General features: G+C 33.6%; 14 protein-coding genes across 14 annotated transcripts; 7 read left to right on the top strand and 7 right to left on the bottom strand. All coding sequences in view use genetic code 12, as the record gives it.

Moving 5' to 3' along the window:
- Positions 1-496: 496 nt before the first annotated feature.
- Positions 497-751, top strand: DEHA2B00242g (DEHA2B00242p; the record flags this gene model as incomplete). The annotated part of the gene is made up of 1 exon (XM_002770004.1): positions 497-751. The coding sequence occupies one exon, from the start codon at positions 497-499 to the stop codon at positions 749-751; it is 255 nt and encodes an 84-aa protein (XP_002770050.1).
- A 75-nt stretch (positions 752-826) lies between these two features.
- Positions 827-1,120, top strand: DEHA2B00264g (DEHA2B00264p; the record flags this gene model as incomplete). Its single annotated transcript, XM_456978.1, has 1 exon — positions 827-1,120. One exon carries the CDS (start codon positions 827-829, stop codon positions 1,118-1,120), a length of 294 nt encoding a protein of 97 aa, XP_456978.1.
- A 1,446-nt stretch (positions 1,121-2,566) lies between these two features.
- Positions 2,567-3,661, bottom strand: DEHA2B00286g (DEHA2B00286p; the record flags this gene model as incomplete). Its single annotated transcript, XM_456979.1, has 1 exon — positions 2,567-3,661. One exon carries the CDS (start codon positions 3,659-3,661, stop codon positions 2,567-2,569), a length of 1,095 nt encoding a protein of 364 aa, XP_456979.2.
- Positions 3,662-8,070: 4,409 nt separating this feature from the next.
- DEHA2B00308g (DEHA2B00308p) lies at positions 8,071-9,066 on the bottom strand (the record flags this gene model as incomplete). The annotated part of the gene is made up of 1 exon (XM_456980.1): positions 8,071-9,066. The coding sequence occupies one exon, from the start codon at positions 9,064-9,066 to the stop codon at positions 8,071-8,073; it is 996 nt and encodes a 331-aa protein (XP_456980.1).
- Positions 9,067-9,544: 478 nt separating this feature from the next.
- On the bottom strand, positions 9,545-9,766 carry DEHA2B00330g (DEHA2B00330p; the record flags this gene model as incomplete). The annotated part of the gene is made up of 1 exon (XM_456981.1): positions 9,545-9,766. One exon carries the CDS (start codon positions 9,764-9,766, stop codon positions 9,545-9,547), a length of 222 nt encoding a protein of 73 aa, XP_456981.1.
- Positions 9,767-10,051: 285 nt separating this feature from the next.
- DEHA2B00352g (DEHA2B00352p) lies at positions 10,052-11,467 on the bottom strand (the record flags this gene model as incomplete). The annotated part of the gene is made up of 1 exon (XM_456982.1): positions 10,052-11,467. The coding sequence occupies one exon, from the start codon at positions 11,465-11,467 to the stop codon at positions 10,052-10,054; it is 1,416 nt and encodes a 471-aa protein (XP_456982.2).
- Positions 11,468-12,080: 613 nt separating this feature from the next.
- On the top strand, positions 12,081-13,454 carry DEHA2B00374g (DEHA2B00374p; the record flags this gene model as incomplete). Its single annotated transcript, XM_456983.1, has 1 exon — positions 12,081-13,454. One exon carries the CDS (start codon positions 12,081-12,083, stop codon positions 13,452-13,454), a length of 1,374 nt encoding a protein of 457 aa, XP_456983.2.
- A 686-nt stretch (positions 13,455-14,140) lies between these two features.
- On the top strand, positions 14,141-16,417 carry DEHA2B00396g (DEHA2B00396p; the record flags this gene model as incomplete). The annotated part of the gene is made up of 1 exon (XM_456984.1): positions 14,141-16,417. One exon carries the CDS (start codon positions 14,141-14,143, stop codon positions 16,415-16,417), a length of 2,277 nt encoding a protein of 758 aa, XP_456984.2.
- Positions 16,418-16,650: 233 nt separating this feature from the next.
- DEHA2B00418g (DEHA2B00418p) lies at positions 16,651-17,343 on the top strand (the record flags this gene model as incomplete). Its single annotated transcript, XM_456985.2, has 1 exon — positions 16,651-17,343. The coding sequence occupies one exon, from the start codon at positions 16,651-16,653 to the stop codon at positions 17,341-17,343; it is 693 nt and encodes a 230-aa protein (XP_456985.2).
- A 654-nt stretch (positions 17,344-17,997) lies between these two features.
- On the bottom strand, positions 17,998-18,255 carry DEHA2B00440g (DEHA2B00440p; the record flags this gene model as incomplete). Its single annotated transcript, XM_456986.2, has 1 exon — positions 17,998-18,255. One exon carries the CDS (start codon positions 18,253-18,255, stop codon positions 17,998-18,000), a length of 258 nt encoding a protein of 85 aa, XP_456986.2.
- A 1,302-nt stretch (positions 18,256-19,557) lies between these two features.
- DEHA2B00462g (DEHA2B00462p) lies at positions 19,558-20,027 on the top strand (the record flags this gene model as incomplete). Its single annotated transcript, XM_456987.1, has 2 exons — positions 19,558-19,596; positions 19,782-20,027. The coding sequence occupies 2 exons, from the start codon at positions 19,558-19,560 to the stop codon at positions 20,025-20,027; spliced, it is 285 nt and encodes a 94-aa protein (XP_456987.1).
- A 302-nt stretch (positions 20,028-20,329) lies between these two features.
- On the bottom strand, positions 20,330-21,427 carry DEHA2B00484g (DEHA2B00484p; the record flags this gene model as incomplete). The annotated part of the gene is made up of 1 exon (XM_456988.1): positions 20,330-21,427. One exon carries the CDS (start codon positions 21,425-21,427, stop codon positions 20,330-20,332), a length of 1,098 nt encoding a protein of 365 aa, XP_456988.2.
- A 392-nt stretch (positions 21,428-21,819) lies between these two features.
- DEHA2B00506g (DEHA2B00506p) lies at positions 21,820-23,383 on the top strand (the record flags this gene model as incomplete). The annotated part of the gene is made up of 2 exons (XM_456989.2): positions 21,820-22,967; positions 23,083-23,383. 2 exons carry the CDS (start codon positions 21,820-21,822, stop codon positions 23,381-23,383), a joined length of 1,449 nt encoding a protein of 482 aa, XP_456989.2.
- A 338-nt stretch (positions 23,384-23,721) lies between these two features.
- On the bottom strand, positions 23,722-25,368 carry DEHA2B00528g (DEHA2B00528p; the record flags this gene model as incomplete). Its single annotated transcript, XM_456990.1, has 1 exon — positions 23,722-25,368. One exon carries the CDS (start codon positions 25,366-25,368, stop codon positions 23,722-23,724), a length of 1,647 nt encoding a protein of 548 aa, XP_456990.1.
- Positions 25,369-25,407: the final 39 nt, after the last annotated feature.

A 25,407-nucleotide genomic window follows, 5' to 3' on the forward strand; every position in this document is an offset into this window, starting at 1 on the left:
TTAAAATTTCGGGTAGGATGTATTTATGCATAATAGATTGATTATAACCAAAACTCTTTTACGTTAAAGGATGAAAGAAACATGTAGTTTACAGAAGGTGGTGATATCATAAGTAAGGTTATTGTATTAGCTTTCATGAGTTGTTCAGCATTGGTGATAGCAGTGGCAGTGGCCAATCATAACAATGTAAGCATCTAGAAGTTCACTGTATACCTCCCACACTTCTAGGTTGGGCTTACTCATCACCATGACAGCAAAGGAAACCCATCAAAGAATAATCGAATGATGTTATGGAGTTATTATCTTTGTATTTAATGAGATGGATTATCTAAATTATCTAATCCTAATATAAAGAAAAAGAATTTTATTAATGGAAAAAGAAATGGTTAGCAGTAATATAAGTGCAACTGATAGTACGGCTATCAGAAGTCTCTGAGTTCAAACAAGGTGATTTGGAAAAACAAATTATTAACAACGATATAAATGTGAAGGTGATATGTCTATCCAAGGTAAACTGAGTTTGGACAATACAAACCTAGAAAAAGTACCTGTTTCACACTCTCTTCAGTATGGATTACGAATGGACGGCGGATATGGTTGGGTAATCGTGTTTGCAACATTCTTGATCGTGTTCTCTCCTATGGGTTTAAATTCGGCCTTCGGGATTTATTTTTCATTCTATCTTGATCATGGAGCTTTTAAAGGTGGCGGTAGGATAGATTATGCCATAATTGGGGGAATATCTTTTTGAATAGGATTGGCGTGTGCCCCAAATTCAACTATATACATGGCTTTATTGGAACTAGAGAAACTTTAATGTTGGGAAATGCTATTTGTAAACTTCATGATGGCTAGCTATGCCGTAAGTCTCTTGCAATTGTATTTAACGCAGGGTTTATTACAATCATTTGGGCTATCATTCGTGAGCTTGCCTGCGTTGACATTTGTGAGGCTTAGCAGTTGTGGAAGCGGGGTTGGAGAGATAGTGTTCAACTTAGGAATGCAAAAAGTAATTGAAGCTAGAGACTACCATTGTGCATTAAGGGCTCAGGCTATAATTTGCTGCTGGTCTCACGACTTTCGCAGTTATTTTAATACGTATTTATTCAAATCATCGTAAAGTTCAATCCTTATTCGCAAAACCTTTCCAGAATTATCAGACAAATTGCCAAAAGATAACCTGGGCGTCGAAAAAGTATGAAAATGTGTACAAGTGCATGAACCAGAAGACTCGTACAATTTTAGGCTTTGAATTGAACTAGAACAAAGTGTGATTGATGCAGTACAGCAAATTTTAAGGGTAAAAAACCAAGGAATTTGATCATCTTTATAGAAAAATATAAATTAGATAAAGCTACTCAATATTATATTTTTGGTTTGTCAACTTTTTCACAGTTTTTTATTGAAGCAATAGTAAATGCTAAAAATTTATTAATAAGGTAAGCTCTTTGAGTACTACTATTAAATCGAACTTAATAATATTAAGTAGCAACACCCAGTAAGGCTATAGTCCATATTTCGCAGAAAATCAGCTATAGGAAGACAAAATCACTTCATCGCATTCCTTTTTACCGAAACGTAAGCTTATTCAGACCCCAACCCTACAACGCAATATATGTTTCTGGAGAAATGTAAAAGCATACTTTGACCGGTTTACAAATTTATCAGATATAGCAATCACCAATCGAGAACCTTTCTCACTGATAACATAATCAGAATACCCAATATCAATAAAACACACTGTTCCCTATAAGAAAAGAGTAATTCTTATCATTATTATCTTCCTGTATTATTCCTACCTGCTGGATTATTTCCAATTGCTACTGTTCTTTGGCCTTTTCATATTTGGTTCTATCTTTGAGCAACCAATTTCTAAATATTCTAATATGAAAATGGATCATGATAATGTTTACCAATCTTGTACTTACCAAATACACTTTTTGATCAACATAAATGCTTTTGAACACTAAGCTGCCCATTTTTGAAACTATCTATTTGTTTAATCCTATGAGTATCATGTTCCCTTTTTTGCCTTGGTAGGATCTAAGGCTTTTGCAGTTGATTATCATTATAACACATATAGAACACATATAAGTTCAATACTCCAAATTTAACAATATAACATGCAAAAGATGGAGATAATATCATACTCAAATTTCAACCGAAAAATAAATCATTCAAAAATTTCTAATATTTCAACTTGCAACCTATATAATTATCTCCCCCATTCGGCAGGTTGCGACAGAATTATCAGCCACATGAGGCGTGCATACAATTCTGTTTATTCTTTTATTTTTCAGGTTGCGGTTGGAAATGAGTTTTGTCGCCCTGTCGCCCTGTCGCAAAACTTTTTTGTTTTGGCCAGTCCATGGGGCTGTCGATAACATTCAAGTGGCTACAAATTCAAAGTCTTATAACAAGAGTATCCAGAATGAAGTTTCCTGGAAGCACTAGCGGAAATATTCAACTTATTATTAAAGGAGGTCATACCAATTTTATTAAACGAATCTTTTATTTAACTAAGTGATGTAAGTGTGCGAATAATTGGTATCAATATGTTATATAATTATTGGAACTCCTTATCAAAATCTGTGAAAACAAATCGGTACTTGACATCAGAACTGTCACATTTCTCTAAGGATATTGCGATATTTTCAGAGCTGATAGGAATTTCTTCAACCCATGGTTTCAATTTGTGCTTACCAACAACATCTATCATCTTAAGAGCATCTTTTCTACTTCCTACTACGGAACCCAGAATGGTAATTTTCTTTAAAATAAGTGGAAAAGCCAGGATTTCAAGGCCTTCTTCCAAAGAAGGCGCACCAACAATAATCAATTCACCCTTGAATTTAATGATCTGTGCTAAACTGTTAAAGTCAAGAGAACTATAATTAGAAGCACAGTTCAATACCAAATCAAATTCACTGTCATGATCTGTTGTCCAATTTTCATTTTCACCAGTAGCAATAAAACTGGTAGCTCCCATTTTCATGGCATCTTGTTTCTTAGCTGATGACCTCGAAATAGCAGCTACTTCAGCTCCGAGAGCTTGGGCAAAAAGGATAGCCATATGACCTAACCCACCAATACCAACAACACCAACTTTTTTTCCTGTCATATCATAACCTAAGCTACGGGTGAGAGGAGAAAAAACAGTAAGTCCGCCACATAATAATGGTGCTGCTTCACCTGATGAGATTCCCTTTGGCATTGGGAAAACATAATGTTCATTACAAATTGCATAATTGGCATAACCACCTTGCGTGATATAATTGTCAGCCAGAGGATCTAGTGCATTATATGTTGGGACCATCTTTGTGCAATAGTTCTCGTAGTCATCAAGACATCTGTCACACTGAAGACATGAATTAGATTGGGCACCAATGCCCGCTATTTGACCTACCTTCACATTCTTAACATTATTACCAACTTGAACAACTTTTCCTACAATTTCATGACCAACAACCAAGTCCTTTCTTGCAACTGACCCCCAATCACCTTTCAAAGTGTGAATATCTGATCCACATAAGCCACAAGCTTCGATCTTGATAACAACATCTTCAGGATTAACCTTTTTTGGTTCAAATTCAACTTTTCGCAATTGCTTCCAGTTTTCTTCGTTGTAAGCAAACCCTTCAAATCTCTTTGGAACTGTCATATTTTATATGTTTGTCTGTATGTTTATCTTATTTAGTGTGTTTTTTTGTTTGACAGATTCAGCGAACTGAACGTTTAAATACTTAATTGTACTTATTAATAGGTGGTTTTTCTAATATCAGATTTTTTTCTCCGGAAACTCCCTTAAGTCCGATAATTCCGTTAATGTTCCTAGCGCAACGTCAAAATGCATTTTGGGCTCATCTTCATAATTGCTACTTAAAACAATATCACGGTAATATTAATGCAATAAGTTGACGTTTCAGGAATAATTTCATCTCTTGCTAACTTGTCAAAAATTAGTATCCTTAGCTAACGTATTCAATGAATGCGCCTTTGGTATTCTCGTCAAATGCTTGAAGATTAACGGTATAAATTTCAAGCCAGAGAACTTGTGTTAGACTTATTTCAAGATAATACTAGAAAAATATTGTACAAGATGTATTATATATTGAATTTGTAGAAAAACATATTTAAATTTCGAGGTGGTAGAAGAATATTAAATTTTAATTTCATGCCTACTTTACCTCATGTCGATTCATGATTGGTACGTTATTTTAATCTTTTAAAAATATATGTTATTAGTGAGGATGAGTTGAGTCGCTAAGGGAAAGGTAATAACATATTTAAGTTAATTTTGTCTTAATATTTATATCATAACATGCAAGTTCCGCATTCGGACTACATACTCTTAATTTTCTTACATTCCAATAATCTTCGAGCCATTTTCTTTCAATGAAATCTAATATGACAAAGAATAGAAATGAGTTGCTCGAAATATAAAATATCAAACGAGTCTAGTATAATGCTACATCACTGCTACTCGAAAATTTCATGTAATTGCTGTTAATTGTTCTGCATAATGTAAATTCCAGTATTTCCAGTATATCCATTATTTCCGATTCACCATCGTTTAAACATATAAAATCTACGGATCTACCAGCTCAGAATACTGTAAACAATTTTAAACTTACATAATATAATAAAATATTAGGAGATTAATATACATCCACCTAAGTCTTGATTTAACTAAAGGATCTGATTTAAAACAGAAGAATTATAAAATATCAAAAGGGAAATGAGCAAAGTAGACTATCAGAAACTAGGTGCCTCGGGCTTATCTATTTCCCTATTATCATAGGTTGTATGACATTTGGAAAACATCTCAATTGGTGTATTGATGAAGAAGAGTCTGTTATGGAAATATTGAAAAAGTGTTATGACAATGGTTTAAGAACGTTTGACACTGCTGATGTTTATTCGAACGGTGCATCCGAAATTCTTTTAGGTAAGTTTATCAAGAAGTACAATATACCAAGAGAAAGAATTGTTATTTTGACGAAAGTTTGGGGTACGATGGACTATAATGATCCGGAGTTTAACATGCATAAATTGGGCAATAATAAATATCCTGAAATCAACTACGTCAATTCTAAAGGATTGTCCAGGAAACATATCCTTGATGCTGTTGAACATTCCGTCAAGAATTTGGGGACTTATATCGACGTATACCAAATTCACAGATTAGATCGTAGTACCCCAAAGTATGAGATTATGAAAGCGTTACATGATGTGGTTGAAGGAGGCAAAGTAAGATATTTAGGAGCATCTTCAATGAAAGCTGTTGAATTCGCACAATTGCAATTTGTTGCTGAAAAAAATGGCTGGACAAAGTTTATTAGTATGCAGAATTATTACAACCTTTTATACCGTGAAGAAGAAAGAGAAATGATACCTTTTTGTAAAGAAAATGACTTCGGGAAGGTTCGATAATTCCTTGGTCGCCGATTGCAATGGGACTTCTCGCACGTCCCTTGTCTTCTGATGGAACTGAAAGACTGACTAAGGACGAAATATTTGCTCGAATGGGTTTGACCAAACCAACTGAGGCGGATAAAGAGATCATATACAGAGTTCAAAAGATCGCCGAAAAATACGAAGTAAGCATGGCCGCTGTAGCTACAAAATGGGTTTTAAGTAAGGGCGCAAACCCAATAGTTGGAGTTAATTCTATGGAAAGAGTAGATGATTTTGTGAAAGCATTGAATCTCGAATTGGCCGAGAGTGAAATTGCTCTGTTAGAAGAACCTTATGTTGCAAAGGCAACGCTTGCTATGTGGTGAATGAATCATAGATAATAAGTTGCACAAGCACTATGACAAGAAATACAGAAAAATTGAAAGCTTTCATTGTTTAGTTCGGGGAGCTCATGGTATCGTAGCTCTCATCAGCTAAGTAAAACATATACATATGTATAAAGAAAATGTAATGAATTCCTCCATGTAAGCATTATCTATTAAATCTATAAATCAAAAATCTACCCATAATCAAAAAATACTGCCTTAAAACAATTAGCATTGAAGCATTTGTACATCATTTATAAATTCATTTTGGAAAACCTGGAAAAAGATTGATAGCCTCAGACAAAAATTATATCCGTCCTAAAGAGAGACATTTCAGAAAGGTATTTTCTCAAAACTAAAGGACAGACCACAATGGGCGGCAACTATTAACATGCAAAAGTTTATGATATTTTCCGCTGTCCACGATGAGACAAATGTTTAAGATCTGATTTTAGAAAATATCTTAAAGTTGTCAATGGTGAATCCCATGAACTTTGTGATTCTAGGGGATCTAAAAAAGGTACCAGGGACATTATTCATATCCTGGATATGTCCTCCTTATTCTGTCCCATATTTTTAAAGAAAGCCCTCCATCCGTAGTCTTATTATTGGAAAAGCCTTACCCAACCAGAACTTTAGTTGAAAGTAGTAGCATTGGAACAAATATTTAAATGATATGAAGTTTCAAGAGAACATTATGGATAAATACCTGAAAGATTTTGATAAATTGTTGTATTCCCCAAAATACTCTACTGAGAATATGAATACTGCGAGAAACTATGTATTATTTTGAATGACATTAGCAGACTTTAATCATCCCCGTATCTTTCTAATTTGCCTTCCAAATATCCATACCAGTGAGACATATGAAGGTAGTCACTTTAAAGCTAGTATATTCTTAAAATCTCACACGCATATACAACTTTATATATATATCATATATCACTTTACATCCCTACGATCTTCTCTGGATCAGAAGACTGAAGGCACAAAAAAGTAAAGCAAGTTTCCATCGAATGCGCAATATTGACAAATAAATACATAAAGGAAAATGAGACATGGCATAATTATTTACTTCATGGCTGCAGTAACTTGCGTTGATGCATATAGCAATAAGGTCTAGGACACTGCTGTGGATATGGCCGAGTATGATACCGCTAAGATTGAAATAAATGGTATGGGACTCTACCATCGAACTTGAATTATTTTGAATTTATTCTTTCCTTCTGAATTGCATGCGGAATCTCAAATAGCCTGTAGTATGTATCCGTCTAAATAGTCTTTCATATATCCGAGAAACTAATTTGCATTTCATTTCCGAAAACATATTCAATAATTAACAAAACTTTGCGTAAACCCAATCTATATTAAGCTTGATCCAAATAATAGATCCATGTATGTACTAATATCGAGGAATGGTAATTTAGAATCAATACATAATACTCTGTATTTTGTTGCAACCTGCTGAATGCGTGCACCCTCTTTTCTCATCCTGGACTCTCTCTGCCATTTTTCTGGTTACCAAAAATCAATAAACACATTTTGGTTGGCAATGTTTATTCAATGATTTTTGTGGCTGTGAATTATTTTCAATTGCACCGTCGTCTCTTCAAACGTCGTTCTAATTAATCAAGTTCAGCTGATAATTCTAATCTATGTTTTGAGATGTCACGACTTTGCTAAAAATGTCACATTTTTTAGTCCTATGTTCTCTTTCTATTGAGATATACGTCTACTAGAATTGTGTAATATTATTGAATGAAAAACTGACTCTTAAATAGACAAATTTAATTATGCTTCTGTTGGGCGGAATTGATTAGTATGGAGTAGAATTTAATTCGCAAAATTTCAAGCGTATAATGATAAATTAAAACGTATTATACTTCAAAATCTTTGTTTTGAATTACTCGTAATTTTTTATCTCCGCAAATGGATATGTGAATTCTTGTATTTAGGATACTCATTCAAATTATATTTGATATTTGATATTTGATTACTTAATTAAAGGAAACCTAGACGAATTAATTATGTAAAAAAATGGGACAAAACTATAAACTAGAAGCTTTACTTTAAATAATAAGATATTAGAAACACCTTGGATTAAAAAATCATTGTGAAGATGTGTTCTTGTCTCAATCATAGCTTATGATGCCTCAATAAAATCCCATGAATTATTTGTAAGCATAAACTATGAACTGAAACTGAAACATACAAAGAGAAAGATGTAGAATATTCCATCAACAACTAAATATAGAGTTTGAATTCATGGAAATAGACATGCATAATGCTAACCTCCGTAAACTGATGAAAAAGATTCTCTAATTTCAACAATGCTGTAATCAGCATTAATGCATAATTGAAGAAGAATCCGAGCTTTCTGAGGGTTGAGTATTCCAGAAGCAACTGCACCTTCGAAATGATTGACATTTGCGACTGGAACACTACCTTCAACTGTACGATGAGAATATACAGTTGGCACACCGTATTTCTCCCAGACTTCTTTTGCAACATTATTACCCTCATCTGTCCAATGCCCCGCTCCAAATCCGGCAAATACAAGACCCTTAGCCCCCAATTCAACAGCACTGTATATGAGTCCGGGATTCAATCCCTGATACGCATACAAAATTATCACTTCAGGTAACTCATCCGTTTTAGATATATCAAAATATTGATGGCCATAAGGTCGAATTGGAGGATAGTACCACTCAATCTGGTTATTCTGAAATACACCAAGATATCCCTGTTCTCCAGATCTAAAGGTATCTAAAGCAAATCCACTCATTTTTGTTGTCCAAAACCCACTTGCTATTCTATCATTTAAGACTACTAACGGACCACGTTCTTTTGAAGTTTCTGAACTGGCAATTTTAACTGCCTGATATAGATTCATGAGCCCGTCAGCAGAAATAGCCGTGGAAGGTCTCATGGCGCCTACTATAACAAGAGGTAGGTCAGATTTTATTGTCAAGTCCAAAAAAAAACTGGTTTCTTCGATTGTATCAGTCCCATGTGTGACGACCGCTCCGTCAATATTCCCGTCAAAAGCTTCGGTAATAGCCGCATATAATTTCAATAAATGTGAGCTATTCAATAACTTTGATCCGACATTAGCTACCTGCAAATAATCTAAATGAGCAACATCTTCGAGTGATGGAATTGCTTCAACCAAGTCTTTTACAGTAAGACCCACTTTATATCCAGCTGTCTGCGAGTTAGTTGTTCCTTTACTTGCTATAGTTCCACCCATTCCAAAGATTTTGACTTTTGGGAGCTGCTTCATTTTTTAATTGTTTACTCCTGCACAAACAAAAATAATATACAATTCCAGGAAGGAACGGTTTTACATTTAAGTATTTAATTTTCCTAGATCCCGGAGATCTCAGGAACGCGCTGTGGAGTCGTTAAATGCACTTTATGACATCATAAAATTTATCAAGTCTGAAATCAATAGATTATTATTGGTATTCCCAAAACCAATACTGATGTTGACGAAATTATTTTCTGATATTGTATATTGAGAGTCATTTAGTACCATGAAAGATATTAAATAACTGTATACTCAGTTTGTAGTCCCTGGAACGACGTTTTTCCATATCCCAATCTTCCTTCTGAGTAAATTATATCATATCAATCTCAAATACTTGCAACTTATGTTATATCTATTTCCCAGGTTATACGCAGCATTCATTATTTTGAGTATATTGATTCGTCTTGGTGCATGTAGCAACCTGAATTGCTTGAGCTTGTTAGGTAAGTAGTTAAAATAGAAAAAGGGAAAAAATGAAAAAGACAACAGTTAACGGACAGGAAAATGTGGAGAAACCAAGAGTGGGTTTTCTAGCGATAAGTTTTACAATAATACGTCCTCCTCCCCCATTGAAAGGTAAGAAATGGAACACAAGGGCGGAAGTATCACTATCTCCAAATATGTTAGCATATTGCTTTCTTTCCATAATATCAGCTTGTAGAATTTCTATCATTCTTGCAAAGTAAATCTACTTCGACCAAAATGTATTGCAGAAAACAAAAAATATACGATGTATTTATGCGATTGTATCATGGAATCTATATAAATATAGCTGTTAATCCAACCTTGAAGTCAACATGATCAGGAATTTATACCCAACCATACAAAGTCTATACTTGAAATGGTAATTTCAAGATTCAAGGGCCAAACCCTGAAATGTAATGAGCTTTGTATACTGCTTTATAATTTATATCATGAGCCAGAGAGCCCTTAAAAATTCGAAAGCTCAACATATATACTATTTGAATAGAGTGTTATTAGCCTTGCTGATAGCCTTGTTGGCTCCAACTGTGTATTCTTGACTTTCCTCAAATTTTTCTAAGACAAATTCTCTCATTGCAGTTTTTCCTCCGGTTTCCACAACATCTTTAGGTGTTCCTCTGCCAATGTGCTGTGTCTCGGCAGTTCCATGTGGGAAGCCTGGAAAATCAGGTCCTGCCAATCCATTCAAGAATGCTTCTCTCTGTAAAAAGGCATATTCCACGTTTATTCCACATAATGGAACTGAAGGAATATAGAATACCGAAGAATCATTCTCACCTATATGTACTGGATCAACTGCATGAACTAAATCACAATGCCAGAAAACCATATCACCAGGTTCAACCTTAGGAACCAGAACCATCAAATTATTAAGATCCATTTCAGGGTGAGTTTTATCATTAAATTCCAAGCCCTTACCCGGGAATGCACCAGGTATATCAGAATCAAGTCTTAATTCATCGTTTTCATCAAAAAATGGTTTTAGCATGTAATACGCTGTTACCTCTCTCACAAGTGGAGCAAAGAGGATGGTACCTTCCTTTGGTGCGATATCGGAAACTGCCAACCACCCCTGAAATGTTCTGAACATGCTGCATGTTCCTCTTGATTCATGTAAATCCATTTTAGCCTCAATTCTGTGGGTTGCATCATAAGGATCAAAATTTTCCCAATTCCCTTCAAATATTGGCGTATAGCAATTGCTATATTCTTCATCTTCCCATCTTTCTAATGATCCCCCATCTGCATGAGGACCAAGTGAAAAAAGAGCATCGCCTGCTTTTCTAATACGTAAACGATCAGCATAAGATATATTCTGGTCAAAGCATATTTCACTTTCAGGAGAAGCATGCCATAAATTATTCATATATGACATAACATTTGTTACATGAGGATGAGACCGAGCTCTAACTTGCGACTTCGACCAATATAATTCATAAACAACTTTCTTATCTTTAGGAAAGCCTTCTGTGTTTGGATTAGCATCAATATAATCGATCACATCCTTTTTTAATTGAATAGCTTCTTCTTTAGGAATAACATTTTTAATAATCAAAGAGCCACGCTTTTTAATCTGCTGTGTTTGTTCTTCACTCAAATTTCCTAATTCTGAGAACAGAACTTTTGGAATTATTTCAGGTCCCACTTCTTTAATTTCTTGGATTCCATCAGCTAAAGCCTTCTTCAATCTGTGCCAACTTGCAGTTATCGCTTCTTTATTTTTAACCAAGTTCTTCTTTACCTCGGCATACTCTTGTGGAAGACCTACTGTATCAGCATTTTCAAAAGACGAAAATACTGACGAGATATCACCAGTCCCTCTGACTTTCGCTTTTGAGATATCGTATTTACGACAATTAGGATAGCTTTGTTTTGTTTCCGCACTTGGCATTTTTAACTCTTAGCTGATAGACGACCATTTCATTTAAGGATACCACCTATATTTATATCTTCTGGCATTCTGTCCCTAGTATAGGAGTTTACATACGCCATGTATGTTAATAATGAAATTCATGATATCATCGCGGACGGATGACCAAATATAGTAATGGGTCCTGCTAATCCCCTCGACCCAATTCGGTATGCCGCCCATCAAATATTTAAGATTTTTCTGCCGGAGAATATACTTATTTGAAAGAATATCGAATCATTGGCCTCTTTAATTTCGTTTATTGCGTAGGTGATTATGCTGTCTAACTTCACGATATCTACATTTTCTGTGTCCAAGAGACCGGTAAGTAGTCGTACATCTTCCGTTTAAAGGACTATTTATTAACAATTTCCGAAAGCGTTCCATAAAGGCCTGTGAACGTTGCAAGAAACTTCATAAGAAATGCATTACTGATTTTGGTGCATCAAGTTGTAACCTGTGCGAAATTAAGTCATTAGATTGTGTTTGGAAGCAGGATTTTGATGATATAGCGTGTAACAAATCGACAAAGAGGAAAAAAACAGAAACCAGAAAGGAACATATTTATGAAGAAATATTTAAGAACAATGATCAGATGAAGCCTCAATTTGTTTGTGCCACTCAACCTTTGGCCCTGTTATTGAGCAGGGATTCTTTTTTGTGCTTCGATGGAGATGACTTCGGTCTCTATTATCCTTGGAGAGGAATAGACAGTGACCAATTTAGTGAAAAGAATATAGATGAAGATTTCAAAAGTTATTTAAGCAGCAAAGGCGCTTTTGTGGTTCCTCCTATACAAGAGCAACGACGTTTGATTCAGATATTCCTTGAGAATGTTTATCCGTTATATCCTGTTGCGGGAAGAAATATTTTGAACGATATTAGGAGGATTCCTATCATGCTATTGAACGCTATGTTTTTAAGCGCCATAAGATTCGATACGTCTGAGGATAGAAGTAATATAAGATCTAGGTCGAATGAGTTTTATGAGAGGTGTAAGCTTTTGGAATTAGTGGAAACAAATAAAATCACTTTAATACAATCATATTTATTATTGTCTATACACGAGGAAGGCATGGAAGGGGCAACCTCTTCTAAAGAATATATAACAAAAGCATGCAATTTATGTGGAGAACTCGCGATTACAAATATGGGAGGTTCCAATGGGGTGTCTAAGAACCACGAGAATAAAGATACAGAGTTATCTAGCTTTAAAAAAGTTCATTATCAAAAACGAACCTTGACCCGTTTATTCTGGGTTTCATTCTGTTGCGATCGTCTTGTATCAGCTACAAGTGGAAGAGAAATGTACTATAATCCTGCGGATTTGATGGTTGATGGCATTGAATTGGAGGATTTTGATGATGGAGAAAATCAAAAATATGATTTTGCCATATTTAGTTCCTGGTGTAGTGTCTGCAAATTGATTGATCGTATTCAATCTTCTTTGTATAGGCCACCACAAAATAGAACATTGACGGATCATATTTTAGAGACTGATTTATTGAATTGGCATATTGAAAATGAGTTCCAAATTGAGGAAAGGTTTAAGAATTCTTTAAAAATTTATCACGCATACGCTTTTATCTTATATCTCCGCTGTAAAGTGGATTCAATATCCCTTATTGTTGGAGGTTCCGAGCTCAACAATATTCAAGAAGGAACCACAGGTAGGCATATGTCACTTATACATAATTATTCCACATTGATTGTAGATCTTATCGAATCAAACAAATTCATTCACCATGTTTTAATAGTACATGCGATTTTACATGTCATTGCTTTGATACAACTCGAATCCAAGATGCATTTTGAAGACAGCCATGGGCTGTATTGCAAGAGTATGATGGGTAGGTCTGTCAAGATACTTGAGAATTTTAAAGACTATTGGTGGTTTGCAGGTGCTGCCCTTAGACTATGTAGAGTCGTTATTTCTCCTGAGATTTTTAAATCAGATAATAACACTTGATAATCTAGAAGTTTTATCGAACATAACAAATGCAACCCGATCCTATTAATTTCACCATGATGTACTTTTTTTAATCATACAGTACCGGGGATTTATTTACTTCTTCATGGCCCAAAATAGATTTTTCAGCAAGAACACTAGTTAAAAGCAAAGGAAAGCTAGCTCAATTATTAAGGAATACGATAATAATTATGTATATTTAGTTATGTTAGTGTCTATAAAATATGGTGAAAGAAACGACTTATAAAATAAATATTAATCTTTAGTAGACTCCATTTCCTTTCATTATTATAATCTACAATTACATACATCACTTAATTAAATCGTGCCATGATGTTCCGAACAAATTTACCATTGAAATTAAGTCGATCTGCTCAGTGTTTTGAGCTCATTATAGTGAAGGATATGATAATGGTCAAAAGAGCGTCCGAGATATGAGTTGGATTATATAATCTAGCGCGACGAAATTTTTATTTGAGCTATTAAAAATTCCCAGTACAGAAACTTGTTCGTCAAGAAGTCTAAGCGTAATGATTTATTACAGGCCTCTAAGTAACTCTTTCATCGAATAATTTCTCTTGTATATGTTCACGAATAATTGGTGAAAGAGTGAATTATTAAGTTATAAGTGTTCTCTGTATTCCATGAATGGATTTGTCTAATAAAGTTGCAATATAAAGACGAAAATGAGAAAAAGCATAGTTGCATTATCCTTCATCACTTTAGCATGCATTCCTATAACCCTGGCCCTAGTTATAGTAGATAGTGTTGTTGCTTCGTCATGTATATATTATATGAAGCAATTCGATTGGGGCTGTAATTCAACTGGAAATGGAGCCACGCAGTATACTTGTCGTTGTGGGAATATCGACTGGCTAGGTTCAATTGCAAACTGTATTTATTCAGAGTCTACAGATATTGGTGAAAGAAACCATGCATTGAAACATGTTGGTACCAGATGTTATGATAAATCCAAGAAGTTGTACGACTATTATGTAGTGGATTTTATTCAATTCTACGAAAATGCCACAGATTTTTTACAATATCCTGATAGTACGAAGGACATAGAGGATCAAGTAATGCATCCGCTAGAAGTCAACCAAACTGATTTCAAATACTATTTTGATTCGTTTCAAAACGTGATGGATCACGTAAATAAAACTCAATGGTTCGGATGGGGATTGAATTTTTATTGGGTGGTAATTATAGTTATTTCGTTCATCTATAACTATCGTAATGTCTTTTTTAGGTTTATTCCAAGCAGGGGATGGAACAGAATTAAAGGTAGACTTATCCAATCTGCTTTATTTAGAAATAACGATTACAATACAACCTATTATTTGGCAGACTTAATTCCAATTATGCTTCCATCTACAATTGAGTTTGTAACAATAAGCATATTCTGGATACTTGTTATTATATTTAGCATCGTTGGTTACGATATGATGTTACCAAATGCATACTTAGGTGGCTCAAAATTTTTCTATCTATTGGATTTCATATCTTATCGTACATGCATAACGGCATTTTCACTTTTACCGTCCATGTACTTCATGGGTATCAGAAATACACCCTTAAGTTATGTTGTAAATTGGTCAAGAAGAACATTTATTAGCTTTCATAAAACTATTGCAATGGCTATGTCATTCTTAGCATTTATTCACTCGTGTCTGTGGACAGCATATACGATCAGGGAAGGAGATTATGCCATGTGGGCGGTTGATGCATATTGGCAATGGGGTATGGTTTCTATGATCATATTAGGTTTAATATTGTTTTCAAGCTTGAAGTGGTTCAGAATGGTAATGTATGATATCTTTTTAATTCTTCACCATGTCTTTTCAATTGTATTCATTGTCGCAATCTATTATCATGTCAATACTTTAGGTTGGCTAGGTTGGTGTTACTCAATTATAGCGATTTACAGTTGGGACAAACTCTTAAGGATATTCAAAATTGCAATATCTGGAAATCTAATTAAGAAATCAAAGGTTGAATATTTTGATGAATCCGTAATAAAGCTCTCAATTCCAAGAGAAGGAATGAAGTTTAGATTTATGCCTGGTCAGTACACTTTCTTATATTTTCTACAACCATATCCTTTACTCAATGCATGGCAATCACATCCTTTTACACTATACATGGATCCACTCAAACCTGATTGCTTAACTGCAATTATCAAGGTAAAAAAAGGAGTAACTAGAAAAATCTATGAACACATTTTGAGGCAATCGATGAAGGTATCGAATGATAATTTAGAAATTCCCTTAGTTATGGAAGGCGTATACGGTAACTCGCTTGTCTCCGCTAGGTTGAATTCTACTTATGATTATGTCTTAATTGCCTCTGGTATTGGTATTACAAGCATATATCCGTACGTTTTGGAATTGTTATATCAAAAACGTTCCAACCAAACAACTATTCGGTTATTCTGGATAGTGCGTGATCTGAATGAGTTATTATGGTTCCATAATGAATTGAAGTTTCTATATGAAAATTACTGTGATACAAACCAGGCTAGTCCAGTTCTTAGAGTTGAATTAATCGTAACACGGAATTTGGTTTTAGATAATCTCAAATTATCAGGCAAAGAAAACTCTAGTTCTACCCCAAATTCATCATCGTTAAGCAGCATTGATCGTGTACATGAGACAGCTGAAGAAGAAAACAAAATGTTGGATGACCAAGAATCACGGCCGGAAGAGAAGGTTTTAGATGATAAACCATCAAAATTTACATCATTTAAGAATAATTCGTGCTTCAAAGTATCAGTGTTACCGGTTAGAAGCAGGCCATGTTTGAGCAATTTAATTCGAATTAATAAAATCAAAAATACTACACATTTTATAGTTTGTGGACCATCCAAATTCAGTGATAGTACTAGGAGTATGGTCAATTTATATAGATTAGAATTAGACTGCAACTATGATATTGAATACCATGAAGAAAGTTTCGAGTGGTAAATATTATATATAATTTAAAGTTGTTTAAGTGCACTTACTATGTCTGATGATGTAATCTGTAGTAGATTTATGGAATGGTTCGTTTATCCAAGAAATTTGAGATTTGCATGAATCTCGTTTCGGTTGATATGAGCAAATTATTCTATAATTCCGCGAAAAATATTACTATATTTTATAGAAATGAATATCAACATGAATAAATTTGATAATTTAACATATATCACTGACTCAAAATGATGGGAGAGATACCAGGCTCTATGTCGTCCATGTCGATGTCTAATTCATCCGGTAGCATGAATATGCAAATGACCTTCACTAACAACTTCCGCGATACTTCAGTCTTGTTTGAAGGATTGAAAGCGTCAACCAAGCCCCAAGCTTTCGGTATATTTTGTCTCTTCTTTTTTGTCGCCATTATATTGAGAGGATTAATATTTGTTTATGTTTATATTGAGCAGGTAATTTGGCGTAATCCACCTGAAAACACTCCGTTATCGTATAAAAGAACCGTCGATTTTGGATTTGACGATGAAATTCAAGAACCATTTGATAAACAAGAATCAACATCTAATACAATGACCACTAATAGTCGAGAATTGAATTCAACCTCATTATTTTTATCTCCAAAAAGAAAGCGTTCAATTTTACTCCAAATGCTTTACACTAATTGGAAAGATTTTGAGAAGGATATAGTGAGATTAATTTTGTCATTTATAATAGCTATTTTGTCGTATACTCTAATGCTAGTTATTATGACATATGTGACTTGCTATTTCTTTGCCGTGGTTTTAGGTATTGCAGTTGGTGAGATTTGGTTTAAGAGATTGGAAAGAATTTTAATGTGCAATGAGCTGATTATCAGTAATACAGAAGAAATACTTGTTCCAACCTCACAAGCATTGTCGTGCTCAAGAACAAGATGTTAGATAATCTACTTCTTAGCATTATTTGAGAACCATTATCACGATTTTAAAGTAAACTTTATAAGTATACCTTATATCAAGACTTAAAATAGTATATGCTAAATGGTCCTATATTATAACGTGGAATAGATTGATGATATTTACTATGTGTTACTACCATAGCTATGTGAACAAAAACGGAGTTTCTATGGTTTAATTACGTTTGAATTTATGTCAGATCTGCAAGATAATATATAAAACCAGGCTCTAGTTCTTGAAATCATAGATTTGATGAAAATAACGGCTTATTTAAACTCTATCAACAAGTTCAAAAATTCATTCACCTACGGGTAGAATATAGACGTATTCTAATATATGCGGGTATAATTCATTCATATCACAGAGAAAATGATAAATATTCCTATGATTATTGGCTGGATTATTATTGGATTATTATTGGATTATATAAATAGTAATATAGTATATTTCCAATAATTTCTGATGAAAGAAATCCATTAAAAAAAATGGTTAAGTTATATGCCAGCATGATTAATATTTTTACTCAATTTGTTATTTTCTTGATCTAACCCTACTTTCCTATGCAAAGCTGCATTCATGAAACTCAGTAATTCATTTATTTTTAAAATCAAATAAATAATATATAAATGGGTATATACTTTAGTCAAGTAAGCTACTAAGTAAGCTATCAATCCCAGATCCAAGGTTGTTAATCAATGGATCAGTTAAGTCGTTGATATCAGCAAGAGTCGAGTTGACCAAAGACAGATCAACAGTTCCTTGAACGGTTTCCTCAATGTGGTTGAGAAGGGCCTCAACCTTAGAAAGGGTGTCAGATAAGACAGAAACGCCAAATACTGGCATGGCCATTAAAAAGAATGCCATAAGGATGTTAAGTGCGTTGAACAGGAATTTCATATTTGTTTTGTTATTTGTTGGAAGTTTTTGTTGAATTAATAATTCTAATGAACATAAAAGTATTTAGAAAACCAGTCAATTACTCTTAATTTATAGTACTCTATACTTTACTCTAATCCAATGTAATTTCAAAAAAATTATTGCTCTTATCATTTTAACGACCTTATCTTCATCTAGATATCGAATTGTTTGTATAATACAGTGTTTGCAATTTAGTATACCCATCAGCAAATCAAAGACACAAATTATTGATAGCGTGGTTAAAGACAATAAACGTAGACTTGTGATAGATTGACGGATAGAGCTTTTAATTTGCAACTGAGCAATATAGATAATAACACAATAAGAACAATGCTATCAAATATACTCGCGTTCTATTATTCTCTTATCTATGCAATTTGAATTAAGAACAAGCAAAAATTGCATGTGATGCTAATTTCTATTACGATTGATGGCATCGTGCTAACCAATGTTTATTGTAAATAGCTTCCCGGAGATTAAGAAGGCTTATTGTCTCTTATCTAAAATGTCTCGATAATCACAATAGAACTTTATAGATTATCGCTACAGACAAATAAAGAACCAAATTAGAGTATTGTTTTGCATAGAATTACAAGATATATCGTAATGATATCATTTTCAAGATTGTATAATCAATAAATCACTATCTTTTCAAGATATTTGCACTCCGAATAATTTAGTTTATCCTCGGTTTTCACATTGAACACTAAGAATCTAAATTTGACAACAAAGAAGATTGCAAAGTCATATTACTCACTCCTAGTTATTTTGTCGATAGGATCAAATATGATAGTTTCATTTTCGTACTCACTTATATCAAAAGGAAAAAAAAAATTGTTTGTTTGGTTTGCTTCATTCAATGATTACATACCAAATTTCTCAAGATGAAAAGTTGAACAAAAGCGTTCATGAAGATTGAATAATGATCAAAACTAATTCTATTCGAGATTCTATTTATATTTGATGTGCTCAATGAAAAGTAGTACAGTATCGGATATTTTCAGTCACTGGTTCCCTTATTTTACATAGTCGTTGTGAAAAGATCCAAAAATAGAAAATATATCATCTGGAACATTATATCATATCAACATCGAAAATTAGACTTTTACGGCCTTAATCTCGATATTACTTCTATAATTACATTATTTTTTTAATTAAACCCGTGCATTAATATCATGCCCTCGGGGGAGCAAGGTTTCTAGTACGTAATGCCATTTTATATAAATTACGTGGAACCAAATTATTTTCATGCCATAGTAGGAGGTACAGCTATAAGATAAAATGAACTTGACACGATTTGTAATAATTACTTCCTATTTCGTATGTGCATACGCTCTGATTATGAATATTACTTTAATGGTAGAGTCCGAAGATGATATGGTTGATGGGAATAACCTTGCTTCTCTAAATGAAGGTGCTGGTGTTAATTTTTTTTCGTGGGATATAGAACACAACTATTAAAATATAATGGTGATAAAGAATTGCTATATATAACAGTTGATAAGCACACAGATCAAGTATTTTCAGTATTCGCAGATGTTGCCATAATAGGTATTTATGATCCATATAATGTTTCTTTCGAAGATGATTATTTGAAGATCAATGGCACTGTTGATGGGTTTTTCGCATGTAAGAACATTCCTTACGATCCAAATCATCTTTCGAAAAATTACTTTGCATTAATGCATCTTCTTGATGATACGGCACCTGAAGGTTGTAAGCCTGTAAAAGTTAAAAGAAATATAATTTAGGTTTTAATGACATATATTGGTCTTGATATATTTTATAACATACTACTCTAGAAGTTATGTTTATCAAAGTTGGTGTTGAAATCAAGGAATATGAATTTATGCTACAATATGCTAAAATATAATTTAGCTCGTGATATTGAAAATTTCTTATAAAGTATTATATGCAAAGCAGGAATAGGTAATGCTTTAAATCAATCATAACGTCGCTATTTTCAAAACATATCATTTATTCTAATAAAAAAAAAATACGTCATCTATTATTAAATGATAAAATGATAAAGATTAAGGTACAATGCCGAGATTTATTCGAAGCCATCTTCAATTTCAAATTCTCCAAGTCTGAATTTAACATTATTTTGTTTTAAATAATCTTTCTTGTCATGGTAATCTTTCACTCTACTACGAACGTAATCCGTCCCGACAATTGGTTTTATTTTTCTGTATAAGCCCAAATTTTTTAAAACAGGCGATTCAGCAATTTCTATTTTTGTATTGTCTCCAGGACGGACAAAGTAGAAAACCCCAATACGTGGTGCGTCAACCTGATCAGGAGGGGGTCTTACTACTCTATGAATGGTCGATTTAAAATATCCTCCGCTCCAAAAATTGAGAGTATCCCCGATATTGCATATTATTGCGCCTGGAACTGAAGGAACATATTTCCACTCGCCATTTGAAAGTCTTATTTGAAGACCTGAGACAACCTGATTGTAAAGTAAGGTTAAACTACCAAAGTCGGTGTGACCTCTTGCCCATGTGTTTTCCACTCTATCATCCTCCTCTTTTTCACGAGGATGATACTTCATGAATCTAAGATGATCATCACTTTGGTCATCATATAAATGTCTGTCTACAAAATAATTTTCATCTAATTCTAATATCAAAGCAAATAGAACAAACAATTTCCTAGCAACTTCGAATGACTTTCTCGAAATACCTTCCAACTCTTCTCTATATTCTTTGATAAAATCTTGTTTGAAAAACTCTTCGAAAAAACCTTGTTTAGTAAATTTGGCAATATTAAACGTTTCAACATTATCGGGAACATCTGTGCCAAAAACACTTTTATTACCTTTTATCTTATAGCCGAAATAATTACCTTCCTCAAAATTTACCTCCTGCAACTTTTTTTCCTCTTCAGAATAATTATTAAAGAAAAACTCGCCTAGTGCAAACAGGCGATTCATTTCTTCTTCAGAGATCCCAGTTCCTGAAACAGTCCAAAATCCGTCTTTATGAAGAGCTATTTTTAGCTGGGATGCTAGCTTTTCTTTTCCACCCGGCTTGTCAAATGTACTTATATCAATGTTAGTTAAATCAGCCCAGTCTAAATCATATTTTGTTTCATCTTGAGGAATCCATTCTTTAGGAATATTTTTTAGGTTTCTTTTCGTCACCATTATATTTAAACAGATTTATACCAATTTTTTTTGTATTTGTATAGATTTAAAATTAATTGCGAGAATATGATGTTAAAAATATTATTCAATAAAGAAAACTCTGATAATTGAGTATAAATGAGGCAAAAGATGTTATTTCATATGGAAAACTTTCTATTGTTTTTATTTCATCAATTTACACATAATATTGTGTTATTATTGTTTATGATTAACTATGGCTCAAGTGTGGCTATATTCAAGCAATGTACATTGGATGTGGCTTCGATACTCTAATTTAAAATATCAACTGTAGGATTTGCTGAGAAAATACTTCATGAGTTGTTGACTGATTCTGTTTTTGTTTTTTCTTAACTTGTTAAGAAGTGATTTGCCTTGTTAGGGGAAATAATATAATGGTTGCAAAAAAGACGGATGAAATTCAGTCCATAAAAATCAGCAACGCGAAAGAAGAAACAGAAATAAATACCATTCAACATGATATTGAAGATGAAGAGCTACAATATAAAAGGATTCTTCGTAAGATAGATTATAGATTAATTGTTGTCTATTCAATTTCTTACATTTTTACACAAATTAATAAGGGTAATATATCAAATGTTGCTATTCTCAATCTTGAATCAGGTCATAACATTAAGAAAGAACTAGGTAACCTTAACTCTCAAGAATGGGCGTGGTGTCTTTCAGCGTTTTACTATCCATATCTATTTTTTGAACCTTTATTTACCATGCTAGCCAAAAAGTTCACACCAAGAATTTGGCAATCAAGAATAATGATTTCATGGGGAATTGTTTCGATACTACAAGCAACGGCTTTTAATTTCTCTGGAATGATAGCATCTAGATTTTTTCTTGGATTTTTCGAAGCTTCGTGGTACACTACAGTTTTATATCACCTATCATTTTTTTATAAACCACGAGAGTTACCTAAAAGAATAGCGTTTTTCTATTCTTTTGGCATGCTAAGCGGTGCATTTAGCGGGATATTGGCTTATGGTATCTCATTTCTTGATCAGATTCAAGGTTTGAGTGGTTGGAAATGGGTATTTATCTTTGAAGGTATACCGACTATTATCATTGGAATATATACTTCTTTATTTTTACCGAATTACGTAGAGGATTCTAAATTCTTGAATATCGACGAAAAAAGTATAGTATTATCTAAACTTCCTTCATCGTCTCCGAGGAAGGAAGATAGTGCCTTTGACTCGAATGAGATTAAACTGCTTCTTAAGGATCCGACTTTCTATACCTACTCTTGCATATGGCTTTTTCAAGGGTTAGGTGGATGGGGAATTTCATTCGTATTACCTACAATAGTTTATGAACTTGGATTTACAAGCACTGCTAATACACAATTGATGCAATTGCCACCATCAATAGCTGGATTTATTTTACTTAATTTACTTGGCCACTTAATTCATAAAAGAAAATTGAAGCCATTTCCAACGTCATTTGTTTTGTCCTTTGTTCAAATTCTATGTTATATTATATTACTAACTATAAATAATAGTATTGGAAAGTATGCTATGTTGGTTATTGCGTAAGTAAACCTTTTTATTAGATGAGGTAATCGAAACCTTTCTTGCTGTTATACATCTATAATAATACAATTCTCTTCGGAGAAATTCTGGGCATTACTAACTACAATAATTTAGGACCCTGATATCAAATTCACTTTACCCTATTATGTGGCCTGATAGAATAAGAGTAATTAAAGGAACATCATCCGCAGGTCTTGCAATTGGTTTTACTAATGCTTCAACCCAATTGATGGGGTTAATTGGTCCAGTAATCTACCAATCTAAATTCGGTCCGTCTTATCATGTTTCTTATGGGTGCTCTATAGCTCTATGCTCAGTTTCATTCATATTTATTGGAATTACCTGGCATTTGGTATCTAGGTCTGGTATACTCGAAACTGAAGGCGCAATGGTCTCTGATGATGAACTGCTATAAATCAACTTTTCAAACTCTAATGTTAATGATAAAAATTATCTCCAACCCTCAGTTATGCTTCAAAGCAAACATAACCAATAATTTGAATATGAAAGACATATATCAAAAGTCAAAGAATATATTATTTTATTTCTATTTTTTGTAAGATATTTTCAGGCTCATAATGTCAGAAAACAGAATATACTCCTACTACTACTTAGAATATGACAACTGTGTTTGAATTTCCCAAGATCCATTCCTCTATATACTAAACAACCTAACTATATTCATGGATAGTGTTCATTAAATTATATATGTTTCAGAATATTGTAGACTTTAAAATTATTATTTATCCATTCTTAAATTTCCTCGACATGAAGAGTTTCATTAGTTTTTTCATTAGCAGCAACATTCTTAAAAGTTTCTTCATTTTCTCTTGAAGAAAAAGTTTCGTGGCTCCCAAAATTTCTTAAGGGAACTTTGTTAAAATACATTTCATCTACTTCTTCAAGGGTCCTATTTGCAGTTTCGGGTACACAGAAATAAAAGTATACCCAAAAGAGAAGTGAAAACCCGGCGAAAATGAACATCGTACTGGCACCCAAGTTTCCTTCGTCTGGATTAAATATGTATGGTAAAACGAAGGACCATACCATCCCCGCTATATTGGTCGATGAGAGTGCAAGACCAATAGTTTTGGTTCTTAATGCACTTGTAGGGTTTTCAGAGGCAATTGGATAACATACAGAACCTAGACCAAAGTTGTAAAAAAACCCATACATCATCATAAATGATATTGTAGCTTTTAATGCTTGGTCATTATCTTTCACTAAACCTGTGCCTCCAATTATGAAATCGACGACAATAATAGTTCCCACACCATAAAGGATATTAGTTCTTCTTCCAAATCTATCAACAACAAACAATGTAGCCACACACCCAGCAATGGACAAAAGTTGGGCACCAATAGTGTATTTAAAAGATTCAGAATCCGATAAACCTGCTAATTGGAACCAATATGTTGTATAATTACCTGTAAAATATACACCAGAAAATGGACAGAATATAAATGGAACGGACGCGACCATGGTTCTTTTCAAATTATTACCTTTAAAACAATCCAAGAATGTACAGCTATCTGCCGATGTTTGTGATTCTTTTATCGTATTTATGACAACGGCCATTTGTTGTTGAATTGATACAGGATCTTTTAATAACTTTTCATAGCAAGCCTCTGCTTTTTCGGTCTTTCCTTTTAATATATAATACGTAGGGGAATCTGGGACAAATAATAGTGTAATTAAGGAGATAGCAGAAAATCCCCATTGGGCAGCAAAAATGGATCTATACGCCCAAGAATCTAGCCTATCACTCTCAGAATAGTTGATAATGAAACAAACTAACGGACCAATCGAGAATGAAATATTACAAAGTGCTGTAGATGCACCTCTTAAAGCAAAAGGTGTAATATCTGCCACATATGAGACAATGGACGCTTGTATAATACCCAAACATAATCCATTCATTGTTTTTCCAGCTAAAAATGTTTGGATTGTAGTGGCAGCAAATTCGATACCTATGAAGGCTGTTGATACAAGTATGGATACATATATGACCCACTTCTTACCAAAATGATCAGCTAACCAAGATCCTGTCCACTGTCCAATAATTTGCGCAGCCAAGGGCACACCAGAAATAGCAGATTGCCATTGTGCTTCAAGAACATATGAACCATCAGGTTGTATAACACCGAAGTGTTTTCTAAACATAGAAATGGAAATAACAATTCCTCCTGCCTGCGATTCAAATGATGTTAAAACTAAGGTGAAGATCATTACGCCGATACAAAAGCATGCAAAGGGGAACTTTTTAATCGTTTCCCATTTAGAAGTATGTGAATCAATATACTCAGTATAATGGGCAGTAGTTATAACTTCTTGTTCCATGTTTACTGGAGTTTGTACCTTGTCTTGTGTCGTACCAATCATATCAACTTTCTCGGTCATCGTAAAAATACGTGTTGAATAATGGTGGATAAAATTCAA

Source organism: Debaryomyces hansenii (genome assembly GCF_000006445.2).
Source record: "Debaryomyces hansenii CBS767 chromosome B complete sequence".
Taxonomy (NCBI): Eukaryota; Fungi; Ascomycota; class Pichiomycetes; order Serinales; family Debaryomycetaceae; genus Debaryomyces; species Debaryomyces hansenii.